Source organism: Bolinopsis microptera, chromosome 1, assembly GCF_026151205.1.
Source record: "Bolinopsis microptera isolate Bmic1 chromosome 1, MBARI_Bmic_1.0, whole genome shotgun sequence".
In the NCBI taxonomy this organism is placed as follows: domain Eukaryota; kingdom Metazoa; phylum Ctenophora; class Tentaculata; order Lobata; family Bolinopsidae; genus Bolinopsis; species Bolinopsis microptera.
Genome location: NC_087072.1, coordinates 601,894 through 625,200, shown reverse-complemented (window position 1 = coordinate 625,200; position 23,307 = coordinate 601,894). Strand labels below are relative to the sequence as shown.

At 38.2% G+C, this 23,307-nt stretch overlaps 4 protein-coding genes across 4 annotated transcripts in view; 1 reads left to right on the top strand and 3 right to left on the bottom strand.

The window, feature by feature from the left end:
* Positions 1-23,307, bottom strand: part of LOC134816918 (transcription activator BRG1-like) — a 762,051-nt gene that overhangs the window by 176,471 nt on the left and 562,273 nt on the right. The gene's annotated exons all lie outside the window — the stretch shown is intronic.
* On the top strand, positions 4,400-9,313 carry LOC134820325 (uncharacterized). The gene is made up of 10 exons (XM_063830560.1): positions 4,400-4,580; positions 4,718-4,816; positions 6,057-6,188; positions 6,471-6,555; positions 6,677-6,797; positions 7,359-7,476; positions 7,812-7,959; positions 8,275-8,402; positions 8,628-8,786; positions 9,013-9,313. Exons 1-10 carry the CDS (start codon positions 4,468-4,470, stop codon positions 9,164-9,166), a joined length of 1,257 nt encoding a protein of 418 aa, XP_063686630.1. The 5' UTR covers positions 4,400-4,467; the 3' UTR covers positions 9,167-9,313.
* On the bottom strand, positions 11,230-13,064 carry LOC134812920 (tubulin alpha-1B chain-like). The gene is made up of 2 exons (XM_063820530.1): positions 12,958-13,064; positions 11,230-12,791 (listed from the first exon to the last, which is right to left on the bottom strand). The coding sequence occupies exons 1-2, from the start codon at positions 12,958-12,960 to the stop codon at positions 11,436-11,438; spliced, it is 1,359 nt and encodes a 452-aa protein (XP_063676600.1). The 5' UTR covers positions 12,961-13,064; the 3' UTR covers positions 11,230-11,435.
* Positions 18,260-19,576, bottom strand: LOC134825923 (uncharacterized). The gene is made up of 2 exons (XM_063838123.1): positions 18,777-19,576; positions 18,260-18,622 (listed from the first exon to the last, which is right to left on the bottom strand). The coding sequence occupies exons 1-2, from the start codon at positions 19,486-19,488 to the stop codon at positions 18,525-18,527; spliced, it is 810 nt and encodes a 269-aa protein (XP_063694193.1). The 5' UTR covers positions 19,489-19,576; the 3' UTR covers positions 18,260-18,524.

Sequence of the window (23,307 nt, the reverse complement as noted above, 5' to 3'; positions counted from 1 at the left end):
CTTCGTAAAAGATAAAGGTCTGTTAAATTGATCTGTATGCATGTTTACATTCCAATTTGAATAGACAAGACAAAATTGAGGTTCATAACTCGTTCATGTGCTATGGCCGTGCGTCCGCGTCGATGTAGGAGGTGTGGAGCCTGCTTGTAGAGAAAATATGAAGTTTCCTAAAGTAAATATTATTATCAATATCAAAGGCAGGGCATTACTTCGACCTCCGAGGCGAGGTATCCGTGTGGACTCTGGTTGTTATCAGGGTTGGAAAGACAAAGATAATTTTGTCTGTTAAAGTGGGTTATCACTCTCTGCCATCAGAGTCATAAATCACATCTCCGCAGGGTTTGCAAGGTTTTCCCTATTGCTTTGCTTCCAATTCTTATAATAGTCAAAATATAAAATCCGATATTATTTTTGCAGGAAGTGATATTGGGATATGGCCAGCTGATGCAGATGTAAACAAATGCTGCGATTATCCAGCATCAGAAGACGAGGATGAAGAAGTAGAAGATGATGAGGTTGGAGGAAATGGGGATAAAAGAAAGAAGAAACGGGACATAGACTATATAAAGGAGATTGGCGGGAGCTTTCAAACAGAATAACTTCCTTCGTTAATGATCCCGAGTTTGACGTGATGGACGATGATGTCCGTGCATTATTATATAAGAAACTGTCAGATACCGCCAATGATGTGGCATCCTATATTTACAAAAGAAACTAATATAGATAACATAGATAAGATTATGTTTGATAATATATTACTTTAAAAGCCGTGCAATCATTTTAGATATTAGATATTAAACTAACCATATTATGATATTCTCCGTCTAACTATTCGATCTGTCACCATCTCACTATTCAATCTGTCTCAACGTTCATTCTCTGTTTAACTATTCAATCTCTGTCTCAGTGTTCATTTTCTTGTTTAACTATTCAATCTTTGTCTCAGCGTTCATTCTCTGTCTCGACATTCATTTTCCGTCTGACTATTCAATCTGTCTCAATGTTCATTCTCTGTCTCGACGTTCATTCTGCGTCTCACTATTCAATCTCTGCATCAGTGTTCATTCTCTATTTTAGAGTTAATTCCCTGTCTTACCTTTCAATCTTTCTCGGTGTTCATTCTCTGTCTGACTGTTCAATTTCTGTCTCAATGTTCATTCTCTGTCTCGACGTTCATTCTCCGTCTCAATATTCAATCTGTCTCAACGTTCATTATGTGTTTAACTATTCAATCTCTTTCTCAGTGATCATTCTCTGTTTAACTATTAAATCACTGTTCATTCCTGTCTCGACGTTAATTCTCCGTCTCATTATTCAATCTCTGCATCAGTGTTCATTCTCTATTTTAGAGTTAATTCCCTGTCTTACCTTTCAATCTTTCTCGGTGTTCATTCTCTGTCTGACTGTTCAATTTCTGTCTCACTGTCCATTCTCTGTCTCGCTGTTCAATCTTCGTGTTTCTTTCAAAGTGTTACAGTGACAAGGAGACCGAATGATATTGTTGTAAAATAAAAAGCTTGTCCGCTTTAGTTATAGTGATATTAAAACATATACAACACCATGTATTATGAAATTTTAGATTTTGTTACAAAATATGGACAGTGAATTTGATGTTGTTGTCTAATAATACAAAGATACAAGACGTGAGGCGCGGCGACATTATAAATTTTAGAACTGCCCGCGCATTTTGCTACTTTGCCGCGGCTCCACTAGTTTTTAACGTCTACCTTGTGCAATTTCATTTTACCTGAGGACCCCAGGCTATTATGTTCATTAATATAGATTTGGCGGAATGACAGGCTGAGCGCGGCCCAGTAAAATTTCATTTAGCTACACACAATTTATAGTCTTACTTCAAAGCTGTAGCTGTTTGGCGTCCGTCATCCAACCAAACATCATCCACCAATACATATGAAAGTAAGAAATTAGTCCAAATACATGCAAACGTCGCTCAAGGGGCATTGAACAACAAAGCACCACTTTTTATATTAGCAAATGGTGTTTTTTCACCATGAAGTAAAGTAATAAATCTGCTAAGTCAATTTTGAAGAAATTCGACAAATGTTGTCAAAGCGTTCGATTTTTATAGTTCGAGGTAAAACATCTTTAAATGCGCGGCTCAATTTTTTTTCTTCCTTAATTTTGTTCAGTACCAGTTTTTGATGTAACAAATCTACATGAATTTTTGAAAGATTGAAATACATATTTAAACACATGTTTTTTGTTTTAAGTTTATGTATGTGGTGTAAACATTTTTTCCTTTATATTTTTCAATTTAAACAATTTTTAATAATGCATTTTTTACATTTTGAACATTAGATATATTTTTAAAATCTTTTATAATCAAAATTCAATATTAGATTAAAGTTCATTTTGTAGCGCGATGCACTACTGGGTCGCGCCGCGCATCAAATAATTCTTCTCGCAACCTTAGGTAGATCGGCAAACTGCACCTTTGTGCCTCACCAAGCGGCGAAGGTTTGACATCGAGATAAGAATCAAAGTTCATTTAAAGTTTTTAATTCAAGTTTTCAACCGAAGTTTTCAATTAAAGTTTTCAATTAAAGTTTTCAATTAAAGTTTCATTTAAATATAATAAACTTAACAGCCACGCTGAAAATACATAAAAGCGAAAATCAGAGGCGCGCCGCGCACATTCGCTCCATCATATATCCTAATTCAAAAATCGAGCGCTTACTCAAAATTTCTCAGATTTGCACATTAGTGAGTTAGTAGCTTACTGAAGTTACTGCATGACGACAAACGATTCTACGGTGTCGTTTTCTTGATAAATGCAAATCAAACAACATTTGCACAAATTTCAAGCATCGCTGCTCAATCTGCCATCTATTGTTGTTTCCTGAGGTTTTGATATATTTTTCATAATAGCATAAATAAAACTCAAGAAAACAACAATTTTTTCAAGAAAACAACAATTTTATTTAGTATCAGTTAAAGCAGACAAAAACATATTTTATAAATATAACTAGCGCAAACTTTAGACCATATATCTTCTAAAGGGGACTTGGAGTAGCAAGAGAGTGACCAGAAAGTATATATACTTTTACCAAAAATACGTCGAAATGAATCCAGGGTGATACAGGATCTGAGAGTGCAGACCATAAAGTTTACGCACCCACCCTTGCCTCCTGAATTCTTGGTTAGATAGACAATTATGCAAAATTGGTCGTTTATACTCCAAGTCCCTTTGTTAATAGAAGTAGTATTATTTATGTCTGGAGTTAGCTTCATTCAATAATAAAAATATCAATATAATCAATATTAATATCAATATCAGACTAAACTATCAAATAAATAAATTATCAAATATCAATTATTAATTCACTCTGATTAAAAGTTATAAATTAGGATATCTAATATTTAAGAATTTCAACTACAAGTGGTCGAAAACGCCCAAAATCGATCTGAGATATTTTCAGCTAAAGACTCTGTTGGGTATGTGCACCCAACGGAATTTTGAAAGATTAAATTGCAGGTCTTTGGTGGTGTAGGGGCGGGAGTTAGATTTCACGATCGAAAGGCTATTGGTTCGGTTCCCCGCTGGTGCATCATTAGTCCCTGAGGTGAGCGTCATTGACGCTCAGCTAAGGACTCTATCGGGTCTATGCAGCTTCCCGGTCTGATCAGCCGAATGGAAACCATGTGTGAGGGTTAAATGAGTGACCATGCCAAGGGTCCCCTTCAGTACAGAAGGGTAAATATGAATATTTTTGAATATTTCCTTGTAAATAATTTAGTAGTACAAATAAGTGAATTGTTGGGACTGAGTGGGGCCGAGATAACTTAAAGCATCCAAGCGTTCATTGGGAGATTGTGGATTCAAGTCAGTGGCGTAACGTCGCCTGTTGGCGCCCCCCTGCCGAAAAGGTGCCCCCCTGTTGGCGCCCCCTCTCCTTTTGGTGCCCCTCCCTAAAATTGAACAAATTAGGCAATATAAGAGGATACGCCGGTAATTCAAAATTTTTTCAAAATTGTTCCACATTCAAACGACGATTTGGCGCCCCCCCCCCCCCCATAAGACAGCGCCCCCCTGCACAGCAGGGTCAGCAGGGCCCTTCGTTACGCCACTGATTCAAGTCCTGTTCTCAGCAACTAACTTTTCATGGAATGTACTACGCTTACTGCTGTTAATTCAGTGCAGCTGCAGGATTCTTACTTCGAAACGACCACCTACCTTATTTTGATATTCATAACTCAGTCATAATGATTTAAAATTTAACTTGATGCTAGGCATCTTTTTACCTCAGTTTCAATTTATGTTGGAACAGCTTCGGACTACTAAAATGCTTTTTGTAGCCAGTATGTTTAAAAGATTTTCATCATAATCTAATCTAATTATCATGTTCTATGTATTCACATCGAAAATTTTGACTTTAGGATGTTGATGACGAAAAGGAGATTTTGACTTTAGGATGGTAATGACGAAAAGGAGATTTTGACGTTAGGATGGTGATGACGAAAAGGAGATGTGGGCTGCTGCTTGGGAAGCTGATTCATCTAGCTCGGTTAATATCAAGAAAAGCAGTTTACAGTACAATAAGTTATCGCTGTGCAAAAAGGCGAGTATTGTGATTTACAAACTTTTTATTTTGAATTGTCTGACTTTTCCATAATTTAAAGGGCCAAGGTTCGCTTGATCGTGTTTCCTTGTGACAATTTAAAAAAAAAGCTGTTGACATTCTATATTGTATTATAGAGCACCTGTAAAGTACTACTACCAAGGACGTAAGGAATTCGGAGCCTATAATACTCAGATCAACCGTCTCTTAAAATATGGGACAACAGAAATGTACAAGTAAGTAAATTCTGGCAATATATATTATATTCAATTCAATTTAATTCAATATTTTGTTTAAAGGGTTTAAATAACTAAATAATTAAATTAAGTCCAATTTTACACAGCAGACTTACACAATATTTAGGCAACATTACCGGTAACCTACATGATTAGCAACGCTCTCATGCTTAAGAAATGAGTTGTGTATTTGCGGATTAATTTACCATCTTACAATACGAAATGCCTAGTCGAAATGAGTTTATGCCACATCATGTTTTCATCGCTCAACCTAGTATGATTGGGGGTGTCCTGTCCATTTTCGAATCCATGAGCTATTGGAATATTAGTGGACATAGTTTTTGGAAAATTAGTGGCAAGGAGAAGACATGCCTTATTATATATATATCTATGATATTAGCGAGCCTTAATATTTACATAATTCTTGGAGATATCTAGAGAAATACAAATTGTGGAATAATGATTGTGCCACCACGTCATAGTTAGGGTAAAATATTATTCTTAAAAATTTTAAAATTAAGAAGATTGCTCTATGACTTAAAATTTAAAATTAAGCTAAAGATAACTAATTTTTAATAGTTGGTTACAGTTTATGACAGTACTGGCATGACCAATGTTATTGTGGCTGGTAAAAGGACCCAGGTCCCAGTTGCCTGTTACCGAACCCCTGGGGACCACAATGTGATAGGATCAGGCCAGAATAACCAGATGTTTCTATGTAGAGCAATTTATTTCTTTCGGAGCTATGGTTACGTGGTATAGCTGGTGGTCATGTTTATCCTTGTGTGCTAATAATCCATCCAGATGCTTAGTGATGTGAGTAAATCATGCCCTTCTACGATATATAACGTTTAACTATAAATTTGTTTTTACCACAGAAACTGTGGCACTAAGGTCAAGAATTAAAAATGTTTACTCTCATTGATCATAGTTAAAGCGTGTTTTTTCCCCAGCACTACTACACAACAAAAACCTGTCGGCCCACCAAGGAAACACGGTCGCAGAACAAAGAGCCCAATTGTGCTCCTCTATTCTGCGATCGTGTGTATTTACTATAAACTAGCTAAATGCAGTTAGTAAAATTTATACTATGTATAATGTAGTATAATGATATTATACAAGGATCAGTGATCTCATAACTTGATTAAATAGTAATATCCGCTAATTTCCTTGTCCATTTTTAAATCGATAAGCCAGAGATTTTGATCCATCGATAGATTTTAATGATGATGCCCGGCAGGAGTCAATTTGGTATGACGAGATCAGAGTATCATTCACTTTTCATGAAAGTTCGACCGCTTCTAGAACCAAAGAAGTTCAACCGGAAAAGTACGTCAATCTCAGCTAGAGAGCAGCTCATTTTAACCCTAAGGTTGGACAGGACAATATAGGGTAGAATCTTGGATGAATATTTATAAATGACGGAATTATCTCTGTCGTCAATCGTTATGAGAAATTTCTCAACTTTTCAGTTGTTTGAACTTTAAATTTCTGTAGAGAGATGAAAAGTCGAATTATTTCTTATCTACATTCAATACTACATTATATATATATATATATTTTTTTTTTTTTATATCTTATATATATATATAAGAGTTATAATGTAAATGTGGAATATCACTTTTTACATCACTAATTGAAGTTAACACCACAGCTACCTGAAGTCTGGGTGTGCGCAAGGGTATCTGGCGAACCAGTTTGTACTATCCCGGTGCAGAGTGTGTAGGATAATAAAGAAGGTTGGTGCGCTTAGTTGCTTATTCTATAGATTCATTGAGCCACTGACACTTTGAGTTTACTTATCACCAGGTATACCTCAGGAACAGAAGTCTATTATATCAAGTAAAAATTGTATTTCAGGTGACAACGGCCATCTCTGTCTGCCTGGCTGAACACGCAGATTTTCGTCCACGGTCGACTGAATGTTGGAAAAAAATTGCTCAGAGATTCCATGAAAGATGGCAGCTGCCGCACTGCATTGGTAATGAAAAAGTCTGACTGAACGGTGGGGAGGCATCTTGGGATGGGGAGGGGGGAGGCGATCTATTGACGTTGATATATATATATATAATTATCTTTGATTGGACGCCGGGAGCTGAGGGTCTCGAGTTGGTGAATCATGGAAATTGATGCTATAGCGTTTCCTTAAAGAAGAGAGGAATAGAGTGAGATCAAACGATATTTGTTGCAGTTTGAAGATCATTGCTCATATTATGCAATTCTACAGTAACTATGGGAAGTTTTCAATCTTGACTTCCCGAAACGACCATTTTTCAAACTTCAAATGCTCTCCTCGTACAGTTTTTATTGGATCATTCTGAAAGCAGGCAAAAACTATACGCCACAGGGTGGCATTTCACACACAGAAATCCGAAACTTAGCCTAGTTAAGGTTCGCCACAGTTTCAAAAATTCACGAATTAAATTTCGATGTTTTTGAGTAGCATAAATTTTAGGAGTATGATTTAAACATTCAGAGCCGACCAATTTTATTATCCTCGTCTGTCCTGAGACAGAAGAGGCATTTACACATGTCATTTCAGGGGCAGTGGACGGCAAGCATTGCTTCATTACAAAATTTGGGAAAACTGGAAGTTACACGATTAATTATCACGGATGGCCGTCTGTTATTCTCCTCGCAGTGTGTGACGCTGATTATATGTAAGTGCTATTTTCACATGTCATCTTTAAAAAAATGGTTCAACTTAAATGCTAGTGTAGTGAAGAACATTGTCACTTCTCCTCTTCAACCAAGATTATGTAGCCAGATTCCTACTAACTTATTGAAATGAGATATGTAATCTTAAAACAATATCATATGTACCGCTCATGAATATCGTTTTTTGCATGCTTTCAATAAAAATTGCTGCATTCTGCAAAAAACAGGAATGGGTAGATTGGAGTTAAAACTTGCGAGGATTGCGGGCGATCTATGAGAGATGTAACTTAAATGCTAACATCATTCTCTAACTTCTTTACTACAATTACTTATTCAGAATCCGTCATTTTAACGTTGGAAGCTTTGGCGGTCGATCAGACGGAGGAATCTGGTCAGAGGACAGACTGGGACGAGGACTGGCCTCCGGAGAATTCCTAGAACGGGGTTTTATACCTGCTGCTGAGATTCTGCCGAATGATGATCAGGTAAGAACTGATGATAATATGCGAACACTCGTGAATACCAAATGCTCGAGGCTTCATTAACTCAGTAAATACTTTACCCGGAATCCCAGCCCTTGAACATGATTACCGTTTTAACAATGGAACAGGGTGTGTTCATAGAAAGATTTAATTTAACCCCGCTTTCGGACTTTGATGGGGGGCCTTGATTGGAGAGTGGTTCTGGGCGCTAAAAACAGCGCCATTGGTCTGCATCCTTTAGGACATAAAAATATGAGCTTATATGTTATCTAGGCTGTAAGATACTTAATTAATATAATGTTTACGTCTTCTTTTCAGGAGCGACTTGGTAGAGTCAATTACTACATTGTCGGTGACGATGCCTTTCCCCTTCATGCTCATTGTATGAAGCCGTACAGGGGGAAGGTGTCAAAATCTCAGCGGATGACAAACTATAGGTTATCCAGGTACTGGAACGTCACGAATTAAATAAATAAATAAATTGTAGCCTCGACAATTCAGAAAACTACATCTAATTAGATTAGACAGTCATGATTGTTTTTGTATGAATTGATCAAGAATTACCGTTTGTGCTCTTTGAGCTGTTTTCCTGTATTTTCCTGTAAAGTGATCATCGCAAAACTGAAAACTTTTGTAGAACCTTATGTAGATTGAATTGTACACTGTTTCAGAGGCAGGATGGTCATAGAGTGCGTCTTCGGACACCTATCAAGGAAATGGAAGATCCTGAGTCACCTGACCACAAATGAGGAGGTGACTAGGCTGATTCTGAAAAGCTGTGTGCATCTGCACAATTTCTTGCGGATATCACGCTTGGACGACGCAGACGAGTAAGTAAGATTCAGTCTCCTCCTCATGACTCGAATTTGTTAAAACTGGGTCAGTTATTTAGTGAAGAATGTTTACCGTTAAATTGTGGCTGTTGTCTGTGACATCGTTTCCAAGTGGGGAACATGGTTTATTTTTAATTAATTTTATCATAAGAACAGGTCCAGCTAGTCCAGCTTTATTATTAATTGTATATGATGCAGAGTCTGTGAAAACTGTTCATTTCAGGCTGGAACTGATTGAAAAGCCTCCTTCGGAGCTCTTCGGACGCAGCTTGTCCCTCGACGATTCTCCTAACCATCTTGTGGATTCTGGGGAGAGGACAAGGACAAGATTGCACTATTATTTTAATTATGTCAACCCGATTGAGATCCAGAGATAAGTTATGGCTTCCCATCTTAGACCACAACTCAGCTCTTTATCTGCATAAAAGAAACACCACCCGCCAGATTAAATTCACTTAAATTCCATCATTTGTATTAGGTCAATGAAACTGCATACATAACAAGCTTAGACATTTCCTCGAATACACCTGGAAAAAAAATGGATGTATACTTTTGGAAGTACATAGAATCTCCTGGGAGACCCTATAAAAAATCTTCGCATTTTTCTATTGGCGTTTTTATAAAACCTGATAAATAGAGCTCCTGATCAACGATACTCATCGTTTTAGCATCCAATCCTCTCAGAATGGTAAGAATTTGAATTTTAGAGTTGCTTTTAAAGGGTTCTAAAACTTAACTCACTTCAAATTTAAGCAAATATATGGCCTGATATGTGCTCAGTATTTTGTTACACGTGTAATTGTATTTGTAACACGTGTATTTTTAAAGATTGGTAATTTTACACTTGTAATTCTTTTTGTAAAACGTGCATGTATTGTTTTGACTAACACGTGTACTTTTCTAGAACGTGTTTTTTAAATGTCCTCCGCAAGTGACAAGCAGTCCACACGGCCAATGTTGCGTGAACTGCTGTCTGCTACGGTGATCTTATTCACACAAAAGGAATAAACTAAGAATAATGTTCATTTATTTATCATACTGTGCTATGTTTTCACGTATTTGATTTAATATCTTTATCTGCCTAAAAGAATTGTGTTATCATTTAGTCATCAAGCTTCGGTAACTTGAGCTTCGTTAACTCTAGTTTCGCTAATGTCCCAAAAACCATGTCCGCTAATGTCCCAATAGCTCATGGATTCAAAAGGGGACAAGTACACTTGCGGACATGGCACTAAGACTGATGGTCAACATAATTTTCATTCGATTATCATGCCGTGCTATGTTTTCATGTATTTGATTTAATATCTTTATCTGCCTAAAAGAATTGTGTTATCATTAAGTCATCAAGCTTCGTAAACTCTACATTTTCAATAGCTGTGGGCTAAACAAGTTTCGCCATATTTCAGTCACCGTTAATCTTGTTATCATTATATCTGGTGTTTTTTTAACCGAACCAATGCATCATATTCCAGTCCCGCCAAATTGTGGCAAATACTGGCAAATTTTTAAAAATTTTCTAATTTGCCGCAGACGCGATTACTGAAACCTTATGAAAGCTTTCGGCGCGGCTGACATTGTCATGCTTTCAGGCGCGCGACGTTTCAGGCGCGCTACGTTTCAATTTCACTCATAGGTGGGCACACCACTGTCAGTTATGGCATCGAGATTTGTGCGGCGACCAGCAAAGATACCAGTTCGAATCCAAGCAAAGAGTTGTTCATTAGCATCAGATCCTAGTAGGTATGTTGTTACTTTTGCAGAAAAAGGAGATAGAGAATGAGTCCATCGCAAGTACATTTCAGATCTTTAAACGTCTGCCAAGTTATAAACTGACAACTATCAGTTATATTAGATTTCCAGAGAACAAAAAAATACTTGCAGTACCAAGCCTTTTCTACTCTCTGCTCTGGACTAAAATCCTTGTCTAAGAAAGCCTCAGCTAGAAAATGGATACTCTTCAGAAAAAGTCCTGTGGCTGAATATCCTTCTCTCAAAAAATACTAGTATAAGCAGGACAGATCCAGAACAAGTGAAGGATCTTGACGGTCAGTCAGATTCAAAGCACTGAGAGAAGTATAGGCAAGCATATAGGGGTTGTCCTTGATGAAATTATAGATGAGTGGTTACATCAAATATGGAACCTAATTCAGGTATTTAATGACATGTATGATTACTGGAAGCTTTCTGGAATCCAATAGATAAAACATGTAATGGATAAGAAATCACACAAATTTCTATACATTTTTTGTAGATAAATGTAGATATTTGTAGATTATTGTCAATGGATAATTCACGAAAAAAGTGGATGACATTCTACAAATATCTACAAATATCCACTTGGCCCCCCCCCCCCTATAATAGCTTAGATTAAGGCTTTATCTAAGCGGTTCATATTTCGTTATTCCTAGTCAATGAAGGTTTTGGACAAGATAAAGAGAAGTTGAACATTTATTTCAAGCTTAAAAGTTTTGGAAAATTATTACAGCACGAGCTTTGGCATAACGGCCGCACTCAAATATCTCTATCTGTAACTAAAAAAGACCAATAGATAATGATATATTATTTCATTCAGAAAATTAGCAGTCAAATGTAAAAGTTCTAGAAAATTCTAAATTCCTCATCGCCCAGCGGGAGTTCTAGAAGGGTCTAGTATTCCTCATCATCATCTTCCTCTCCCTCGTTCTCAACAGAGTCGGTACCGACCTCCTCGTAGTCCTTCTCCAGAGCAGCCAGATCCTCTCTAGCTTCAGAGAACTCTCCCTCTTCCATTCCCTCTCCTACGTACCAGTGGACAAAGGCTCTCTTGGCATACATGAGATCGAACTTGTGATCCAGACGGGCCCATGCCTCAGCAATGGCAGTGGTGTTGGACAACATGCACACAGCTCTCTGAACCTTAGCAAGATCACCTCCGGGAACAGCAGTTGGTGGCTGGTAGTTGATGCCAACCTTGAATCCAGTGGGACACCAGTCCACAAATTGGATGGACTTTTTCGTCTTGATGGTGCCGATGGCAGCGTTGACGTCTTTGGGGACAACATCTCCCCTGTAGAGGAGACAACAAGCCATGTACTTGCCGTGTCGGGGATCACACTTCACCATCTGGTTGGCAGGCTCAAAGCAAGCGTTGGTGATCTCAGCAACAGAGAGCTGCTCGTGGTAAGCCTTCTCAGCGGAGATAACTGGAGCATAAGTAGCCAGAGGGAAGTGAATCCTGGGGTAGGGCACCAAGTTGGTCTGGAACTCAGTCAGATCAACGTTCAGAGCACCATCAAATCGGAGAGAAGCTGTGATGGAGGAGACAATTTGTGCCATCAGTCTGTTCAAATTGGTGTAGGAAGGTCTCTCAATGTCCAGGTTTCGTCGGCAGATATCGTAGACGGCCTCGTTGTCGACCATGAAGGCACAATCAGAATGCTCGAGGGTGGTGTGGGTCGTCAGAATGGAGTTGTAGGGCTCTACCACAGCAGTTGAGATCTGAGGAGCAGGGTAGATGGCAAACTCAAGTTTGCTCTTCTTTCCGTAGTCTACACTCAGTCTTTCCAGGAGAAGAGAGGTGAACCCAGATCCAGTACCTCCACCGAAGGAATGGAAGACAAGGAATCCTTGAAGTCCAGTGCACTGGTCAGCGAGTTTCCTCAGTCTGTCTAGAACGAGATCGACAATATCTTTCCCGACAGTGTAGTGGCCTCGAGCGTAGTTGTTAGCAGCATCTTCCTTTCCAGTGATGAGCTGCTCGGGATGGAAGAGTTGTCTGTAGGTTCCAGTCCTCACTTCGTCAACAACAGTTGGCTCCAAGTCAAGGAACACAGCCCTAGGAACGTGTTTCCCGGCTCCAGTCTCGCTGAAGAAGGTGTTAAAAGAATCATCACCACCTCCTATGGTCTTGTCAGAAGGCATCTGTCCATCAGGCTGGATACCGTGCTCCAGGCAGTAGAGTTCCCAGCAAGCATTTCCAATCTGGACACCGGCTTGACCAATATGAATAGAGATACACTCGCGCTGAAAGTTAAAAGCTTTGAAAATAAGATCGAATTACTGTTTGCCGGAACTTATACGGAACAATTTTAATGCTTTTTATACTACTTCTAGGACGGAGATAGATAGAATGAACTTTCAATGAACTTTTTTAGACTTTAATGTAATTAGAATGTAAATGTAGCCTTACCATAATTAGGCTGAGAAAAATGTAAAAACTAAGACTCGGTATGAGTAACGACGAACCTCAGAGAAACAATTTTATAATGAGCCTGCGATGTACATTCTCTGGTGTATATTCTTCCTCCTAAACGTTTGCGCTGCTAACCATAGAGTAAAGTGCTGTCTGCAGATTGGGCGAAATAAGGGTCATGTGCCAACACAATGCGCTCTCATTGGTTGAAAAGGGCGGAGGACCGCCCACGTGACAGCGCGCGTCATCTCGATCACATTAGAGCGGGAGAGATATTATATTATATTGTGAGCGAAGTTTCTCGATGATAATAATAGGAAGTTTTGTACTGATTAAAATCAAACCGATTAAGCTAGGACCTTCAAACTTGGCATACATCAGTGTATGGCCGAGACCTACTCAGCGGTGGAAATTGAGTCGAATCTGAACCTCATTTCCTGAGATGGAGTTTAAAAGTGAATCTTACCTTCATGACATCATGAACGGCCGACCATCCAAATGGTTACACTCATTTATTAGAAGGTATTTTGTAAGGAAACGTAGAATGATAGGCGTGTTATAATAACAGTGGGAAGTAGACTTGTAGTCTCCATTTTAAAGTTGGTGGTACTGATCCGGAAGGTAACACTGCACTGCTATATTATGTAAATCTTTCAGAACGCCCTTCAAGGTTATGTTTTTAGTGTTATTAGATGTAGAAAATGTCAATTGGCTACAGGAAATCTTCGCCCAATTTGGACTTTTCCCAGACAGAGTAGCTCGGGGAAATAATTATAAACCCAGAAAGTGGGGGCACTTGTTGTTGTAATATGACCTGGGTTCAGTTGCATCGTTTTGAGATATCGGCTGATTGCACACCCAGTGAAGCTGATTGTGCCCTGTAAACTGTGCGGGAGCCCGGGGAGTAGAGGTAGCCGGGGGGGGGGGGGGGGGGGGGGATGACCGATTGTCTGCATTTTCTCAGGAAACGAGAAACTGCTCAGGAAACCTTTGAAGATCAACAAGATACCTTTTAATGGCAGATCCAAACCCTTTCACTCTGTGCGGTCTATTGGACAATTCCTACTTCTGTTTGCAATCGACACGTGACCAGGGATTTTGTTACATTGAAAAATTAAAGACCCCGTACAGTAGGGACTTGCAGTAGCGCGCGACCGCCGTACGTACAGTAGGGACTAGGCCCTAGGGCACACCTGAAATCTGATAAATGTCTAAAGTGCTCGTCAAATTATTAATTTTCTTAAGCAGAGTTAATGCAGTTGGACTTGGTTTGGTTGTAAGCCAGCCATTCTACCGAAATAACATAATAAGTACTTCAATTAGTTCTAAAACTACAATAAGTACTATAGGTAATAAGTACGGTCTTGCATTACTATACAATTATTTCTATTGCTTTTTTTCAGACAAGTATTCACACTCAGATTTGAGTTTATTCATTTTCCGATACGAGATTGGGGACGGGTTCTATTTATAAAACCCGTCCCCAATCTCGTATCGGAAAATGAATAAACAAAATGGGTGTGCAATCAGCCGATATCTCAAAACGCAACTGGAAATAAATAAACAAACACACACACAAACAAACAAGTACAGTCTTATTTATACTTGTAAGAATGTAAGATGTGGTATGTGGTATGTGGTATGTGATATGTCACATGGTTTAGTTCGCCTACCTATTTCACTCTATTCAAAAGAAATTATTATTAAGCACATCTTTAGCACATCTTCTACTAGGACCAGTTCACCCTGGAACAGTCCTTGAGCATATTAACCCAGTTCATTGTCACAGAAACCTTGACAATTAGACCCCGTGATTATGAATTTATGCTACTATCATGCCACATAGCAACACATAGCAACACTTAGCAACACACAGCTATTCAATTTAAATTTAAATAAATTGCATTTAAAATTAAATTGATTGTTTTTTCTAAGCGTGTATTTTCTTACTCCCCTCTAACCTCATGGACTCCGTAACATTTTGTATTATTTTTACATCTTTAGAGAATTTAGCCATTACCTTACCAGACGTCACTTGACCGGAGATTGTGTTTACACACGCTGTACAATGTGTAGCAAGACACAATTTTAAACGGACATTAAAATGAAGGCTCGAAGGCATTCAAAACCATTAACAATCCAAAAGTTGTACTTCTTTTTAGGCATTTTTCGAGTATAAATCTAATTTTCAAGTTGTGGCGACGGAATCCTTGAAGTTGAATGAGTAGTTACAAAAATTACACTTGCAGTTGCAGGTCTCAAATATTAATCATGGCTATGTTCATATTATAAAACCCAACTTATGTGCACTGAACTTTTGCAGAATCAAGGTTTACAATTCATAAATTTGTTTTTATCGTTAATGTAAAATATTTCCGTATGATGGGACACGAATAACAAATAAAAATGAATTAATAAATTGATTGTATTCATTGAACTAGACAACGTGTACTCAAAATATTACATAATTGTAACTATATTGGCTATTAAAAATCCACACAAAGTTGAATGTTGTAAATCGATAAAATAATAATAATAAAAAATATATGATTGAAAAAGCCACGCTACTCGGCTTGTTGGTTTGTCATGAATCCTAGCGGACAATTAAAAATACCACATGCTAATAATTGTACGACGTGTTGTCCCTTGCTTCTATTCCTTAATTGCAGATGAAGGCCTGCACGAGAGTAGTTCCGGAGATGTAAGCTATTCTTGTGATAGTGTGTCTCAGGGCGTGGGGCATGCAGCCTATAGGAGGGAGGGCTACTTTCCCTACCAGGTCCCCCTCCACAGACACTACCAGGAACTTACCTTCCAGTCTCATCTCCAGGTTTAGTCCACGTGGGGTCAAGGCGTTGAAGTTGAAGTCTTGGCAGTTTGCCCACATCGGATATCTGCTTTCAGGAACATCATTGACGCAGTCATTTGTAGTGAGGTCCCCACATCCGGCTTCTGTTGTGTGCATCGCGCCTAAAATCAGCGTAGAATCTCCGTTATCACCTATGGTAACTGTCACTTGTAACTCGATGATGGGCGTGTGTCGGTTGTAAAGCTTGATCGTTCCAAGGTTCCTGTCCGCACTCTGAGTTCCCACTCGCAATAGAGGGAAGTAGACGGACTTCCTGTTCCCGCGAGCCAGGTTGTACCCGTACATACTGTCCTGTTTCTTTAGTTGGAGACACTTGCTTTGTCCAACTGCACTCCCACACAAAGCAAGCACAAGTGCTAAAGACACGAATTTTACGAAAGGCATTTTTGATGATGTTCGGGAACTCGGATCAAGTTTGAGAAAATGACAACTTTAAAAATGAATATTTTATTTCAAGGGTGCGGCATAATTAAAATACGGAATATTTACAGATAATATTAACAGATTATAATTAAGCGTGCGATGAATGAGTCCGGACTTTTCTCCGGAATGGATCAAAAGACCCGTTAATGTTACCGTTACCTAGCAACTGTTTGAAGTACCCGTTAATGTTTGAAGTCACCGGTTTTTAAATGTTGGTTCTTATCACCTATGGCTGATCTGCAGAAACAAGATAATTGAAAAGTTAGATTGTATTTATAAATTATGGACTGATCTCCTCATAAAATTGGTAAATTAGGTTATCAAAATACTGTCTTGATATTTATCAGGAAACATAGTATTTTAGTCATAGTCACAGTATACTGGTTAATAAGTGCTAGTACATATTTTAGTCGGAAATAATTTGAAAAAAAAGCGATTTCAACTAGAAATGGTCGGGACAGATCCCAGTTACCATAGTTACAGATCCCAGAAATCATTTTAGAGAGTTCCCAGAACCACAACTTCTGAATATCGTAGAAGGTTCTAGTTCAAAACCAGCTAGTGCCAGCTAGTGTTATCTGTTATCTGATTCATGCGCACATGTCAAAGGTTACTGGTAACAGCTGGTTACAGGGTTCCTGGAAACGGAATCACTCAGGTATTCTAATATTCTGCTAATTTCATTTACCATACCACCATTTAATTTCATTCATGCTGAAACTTGGTGCCAAGGTTTCTTATTCGCGGTAAGATTTAACTTGGAGATAATTTATAGGACAGTACTCAGTGCACAGTACACAGTACAGTGCAAATATCAGTCTACTTACTTAATATTTATAACAGAGGCAAAATGTAGTTACATTACAACATTACATTACATGTAGTTATTGTAGGAGCGGTAATATTTCGTAAATAGTGCGATTTCGCATCTGCCTAAAACATCTTTATGTGTGGTAAATTTGGAGAAAAAAACAATGCAATTATACTGAACAATTCGCCAAATTTGCAGCCTTTAGGTACTCTCTGGTTGGATTATTTAACAGCGTAGAAGTATACAGTATATACTATATGTTTTCAAAATAGATCAACCAACTGGATTGCTGAAGTGCATCTACTCACCTACTAATTATAGTAGGTAAGTAGATGATCCTCATATTAGCATTATTGCCTAGTTACCTATAAAAATGCATAGCGTAGGTGTTAAGGTGTAGCGATTGGTGATATTTTAGAAGGAAGACATTTTCTATACGTACCATCTTTACACCTCCTAACATGTAGACAGTATCTTGATACTCAGTAGGTAATATCCATCAGACGTACAAGCGGTAGATGTAAGGGTGACCTAGTGAAAGCCATCGAAATCATCAAAAAGCATCCATTATGTACTCATCTTCGCATTATTTCTCCATGTCGTGGTTGTTGATAAACCCTTTAATTTTGGACTCGTTCTAGAGGTGTAGCTTAAAAAGGATGAAGGACCCCGATACTGATATTTTATATTAAATCATTATTTATTATTAAATCAAAGTTCTAAACAAGGGATAGTTAAAAAACAACGCCCAAGTCTAATCTTTCCCTAAAACAAAAACTAAAAATTAAAAACTTCATTGCAATTTCCGCCAATATCTCTTGTCATAACTCAAATTACGGAGATAATGGAGGTATTTTATATCAGATATTAAAATATATTCGATGAGGCACAGAAAACATTGATCATAAAGTCGTCCTTTTACCAGTTACTTAGTGATTATTAGGACGGGTCGCTAATTTCAAAATAAAAGAGCAGTCAGTTGTTTATCTGGTACAATTTTTGTCGTACCGCTTCAGTTCCTCTCTAATTGGTAACTCCAACTAATTATCTGGCAGCTGTTCAAATGATATCTTTTAAACCTACCAACAGCTGCCAGGTTTAAAAGATATCATTAGAACAGCTGCCAGATAATTAGTTGGAGTTTTTATAATAAGTGTTGATTTCGTCAAATTTTAGTGTTAACAGTTGAACACAGCTTAAAATCAAAGATTTTAATAATTTGTAAATCGTAATTATCATAATAAATGTTTACGTCTTATTAAGTCAGTACAGTTTAATACAGTCACATAGAATAATATTAGTTGATAGTTAATAGCTGATAACAGTATATTAGTAATATTAATATTACAGCTAAAATGTTGATTGCAGATGATTACAGACGATTACAGGGCCCAATGACAAATGTTACAGTGTATTATGCACTTAATTAAAACTTCAATAGTAGATAACAGTAGTTGTTGTTCAGTCCTCGTCGCAAGTTTCATGGTCCTCTTGTTCCTCGTGGTGTTGTTTGAAATGCTCCACCAGTCCCACTGTAACGTTCACCCCAATGAAATCCTCTGAAATGTTATAAGTTTGGTATGAACTTTATCTGGTCAAGTTGTTAAATAATGATAATATGAAACAATTATACAAAATTATACAATTATGCAAACAATTATACATTTCCTGGGAAATACAAAAACGACAACAGAAAATGTACGAAAGATTTACCCATCATGACCCAGTTGATCAGTTGATTGTAGAGCTGCCGTGTAAAGAGCTTATTCAGGTAAGGGGGAGTGAACAGAACGTCCCATCTACTTACAGTTTCAAGACTTCTAGCCTCCAAAAGAGTGTCGTTAAGAGTTTCAGTCACTTCTTGTAGTTTCTGTTCCGTTCTGTTAAGCTTGGTTTCTTTTTCCTGGAGCACAATCTTTGATTCCCTACACTCAGCCTTGGTCCCATTCAGTTCTGCTACAGTGTCGTTAAGAGTTTCAGTCACTTCTTGTAGTTTCTGTTCGGTTCTGTTAAGCTTGGTTTCTTTTTCCTGGAGCACAATCTTTGATTCCCTACACTCTGCTTTTGTCCCATTCAGTTTTGTTAGAGTGTCGTTAAGAGTTTCAGTCACTTCTTGTAGTTTCTGCTCAATGGTGGCATGTTTAACATCAGTTTCCTCCAGCTTGGTCTTGCGGTCTACTCCACATTCTGTTGGGAGAAACTCTGTAACATTACCGTATCTCTGTTTCGTCAGAATCAGCTCCCATTTTATCTCCCTGCTGCTATACTCCTCCTCTACAGTAGAACACAAACCAGCTTCATACATCTCTCTAATCTGGGAGGAGGTCAGTTCTTCAGAATACCAGTTCAGCTTGTGTAACTGTCCACCGAATATGTAACCTGTACTCATAGACTCAGAGTTCCCTAAAGTGATGGTCCCTCCCATTGTAAGCCAGCTAGTTGAAGCTGATGTGCTGCCTGATTGTGCACCGTTCACGTACACTCTCAGTGTACCTCGAGCCACAATCGATAAACAGTAATGGAACCACTGTTTAGCTCCTGCGTACCTTCCTCTTACATTTAGGTAACTTTTAATAGCACTATTCCAATATCCGTCGCCTCCGATGATGACATGTCCTGGATTGTAATTCAACACTATTGGATAACTCGCATCATGAAGTCTCTTCATCCATGAGCATATGGTAAAGGAAGTAGAGAACGGAGACATATCACCAGGTTGGAATTGTACATAGTCTGCGCTTGTTCGACCAAATGACAGAGCTCGGACCTTCAGTCCGTCATTACTAGAGGATAGAGCACAAACCAAGGAAAGTGTCACAATGAAGGTGATCATCATTGCTATACGGAAATTAACAAGGATTAGTAATCGACAGAAATATGGTAAGCTCAATACTGGGGTAAAGCGTTGCTGTGGCAATCCTTTACAGACTCACAACTTATTTCTATGGTTTTTGGGTGTGCTGTTAAAGGATAATATTATCTGCTATGGAATATAATGCATAAGTTTTAAACATGAAACACTATAGTACGATCGTTATCTGCCATTAAACTTATAGTAGGCTAGGATCGTTGTCTCACTTTGTTACTATTCGCTATACGTATAACAAACTTTATAATTACTAGCAGGAACCCGTATAACCCTAAAGTGGTGTCAAGACTCAAGAGACTAAAATAATTATTACCTATTTAATTTGCGTTTTTGACATCACTTTGGGGTCCAAATTTTGGGCTCTAAAATTACTATTCCTTGGCCAATTTTTTATTTGTTCATGCTGATTTGGAGGCCATTAAAGCATTTGACCCAGTAAAAAAAGTTTCAGTTGTCTATCTTTTACGGTTTTTGCGGAAAGTCGCGTTAAAGTTGATACCGTGGTGTCAGTAAAATGGGACGGATAACTATCATCTCGCTTTATATGTAGTAAGATATTATTGTGACTAGCAGGAACCCGTCTTACTATAAAGTAATGTCAAGACTCAAGAGACTAAAATAATCATTACCTATTTAATTCGCGTTTTTGACACCACTTGGGGGTCCAAATTTTGGGCACTAAAATTCTTATTCCTTGGCCAATTTTTTAGTTTTTCATACTGATTTGAAGGCCATTAAAGCATTTGACCCAGTCGAAAAAGTTTCAGTTGTATATCTTTTACGGTTTTTGAGGAAAGTCCCGTTAAAGTTGATGCCGTGGTGTCAGTAAAATGGCACGGAACCATATATATCGTCTCGCTTTATATATAGTAAGATTGTAAATAAAAGATTTAGTTTAAGTAATTTCAACGATTTAGTGTACAAAGCTCATGATAGACGTTTATGGAGAAGCTATGGGTGAGTCGAGACTACTCGGCCACTCGATTTTATGATTTACCTATTATCTTGTGTTTACTGTATATAGTTGATTAATAAGATATAAGTATAACGTTGCGTGCACAAATAATTTACAAAGTGAGGCAGTATCTAGATAGCCCGACCACTGTCCGCGGACAACTGTCCGCAGACAATTGTCCACGAACAACTGTCTACCAGATCATATTACTGCATAATAACAGTATCCCCTGAATCAAGCAACAGGTGTTTGCGAATAGTTGATTGGTTACCAGATCATATGAATGGTATGTATGGTATCTTGGATGCAATAAGTTACGAAGGGCCTGAACAGACAACTACCTCATTCCCAACTATAAGAACTAGAATTCCTATACTATCCCAACGAGCTACACCAAGAATTCCTGGCTGGAGTTCCTCTGAACGAGGATATCATTCTTCTCGGGGATTTCAATGCTAGAACTGGCACTCTGGATGACATGTTATCAGACCATAGTCTAATGAAGGATACTGAGCTCGACGCTCATTTCTCTAAAAAGCTGGCTAAACGAATGTCTTAAACTGAGTTTCCTTGGCACAAGTTGTATAAATGTAGAATTACATGGTTATGACATGGTTATGACATGGTCATAACCACGTCATAACCATGTCATTTACCCCAAATATTTACACACATTATACATACATAAGAGACTTCAGCAAGATTAAGCGGAGGAATGCAATTAATCCGAGCCCCATGGAGGTTAGTCAACTTGCTATGAGAATAAAAGTAATACAAGGAGTGGGGGGGGGGGGGGCAGAACGAATAAGTTAATGAAGGAGTAATGATGTTACTGTACTTAGAAATGTTGATTGTTAACGTTAATTGAGCAATAAGCGAGATGCCGACGACTTGGCCCCTGAGATCCGGGGTCTCGCAGGGGAGATTAAATCACCGGGTCCGGGACTCTAGGGCGTAAGACTCTAGGGCGTAAGACTCTAGGGCGACGCCCTACAAAACAGGACTCTAGGGCGTGAAAAATCTTGGGCGTGAAAAAAACAGGACTCTAGGGCGTGAAATATTGTTTTTTTCTAATTTTCTGCGTCTATGAAGTCAGCTTCGTGGTTGTGTGGAATTGCAGGTGTCTCCGTGAGGCTCAAACCCTTGGTCCAGATTCTTCCCTTACAGGATCCGGCTTTCTTCACACATCTCCAAAACTGTGACCCATCTTTTCTTAATTTTCCATCTGGAGAGTACCGGAATCCTAGGTGCAGTGCGTTCTTACTCTTGGCCGTTCTTCCTCTGATTAAAGTAAACGAAAGATCGGACATAGTGTAGTAGGAAACGAATGATAATGAATTAATGATGGGATAGATCACTAGATCATGTTTTTATTGTTATTGTTTTGATTATAAACATCTTTCTTTACTGTACAGGGTGTTGGTGAGCTTTTATAATTTGACAATAAAATGTTGGTGACTGACAGCTTCCCACGCTTCCCACCTCTAAGACACTAGCTATCAGTATTGTTTACATTTAAAGTTTATCATTATGTATGGGACTGGGACTCTATATATGTATATAATATCAAATATGCATACTATAATAGTACAGTATTGTTTTGAAATAAGTTTAATCCGCTTTCGTTATGCCCAGTCAGTGTTACATTTCATTGGCTGTATCTTAGGTCGAGATAAATACTCCCTGTGAACCTGTGACAACGGACATCCTTATTAAAAATGAAATTAGATTCATTTTGATCGAAAATATAAAAATTATATTTCACGCCCTAGAGTCCTGTTTTTTTCACGCTTTAGATATTTTCACGCCGTAGAGTCCTGTTTTGTAGGGCGCCGCCCTAGAGTCTTACGCCCTAGAGTCTTACGCCCTAGAGTCCGGACCCCTAAATCACCCACTCAGTGGGGATTAGTGATGTGATCCATGGATAGAATAGAAAAACGATATTATAAGTTTAACTGTAAGAATGTAACATTATAAGTGTAAGAATGTAACGTTTATAACTATAAATTCACTTTTCCTTTCAATTTAAGTTTCAATTCAGTTTCAAGTTCAGCCTCGTTATTCAAATCACCGTTGATTCCTTGCATGTTCACTTTTCTTTTCAATTTCAATTTCAACTCAGTTTCAATTTCAGCTTCTCCATCCATATCCCCCTCATTTCCTTGAATAAGGTTCTTCAGATAGTCAGCCACACTTTTCAGCAGTTCGCTTCTTTCATTGGCACACTCGGGAGAGGCAGAGAACACCTTCATGATGTTTTGCAGTCCTGATATTTAAATTATCTTACTATATATAAAGCGAGACGATATATATATGTTTATCCGTGCCATTTTACTGACACCACGGCATCAACTTTAACGCGACTTTCCGCAAAAACCGTAAAAGATATACAACTGAAACTTTTTTGACTGGGCCAAATG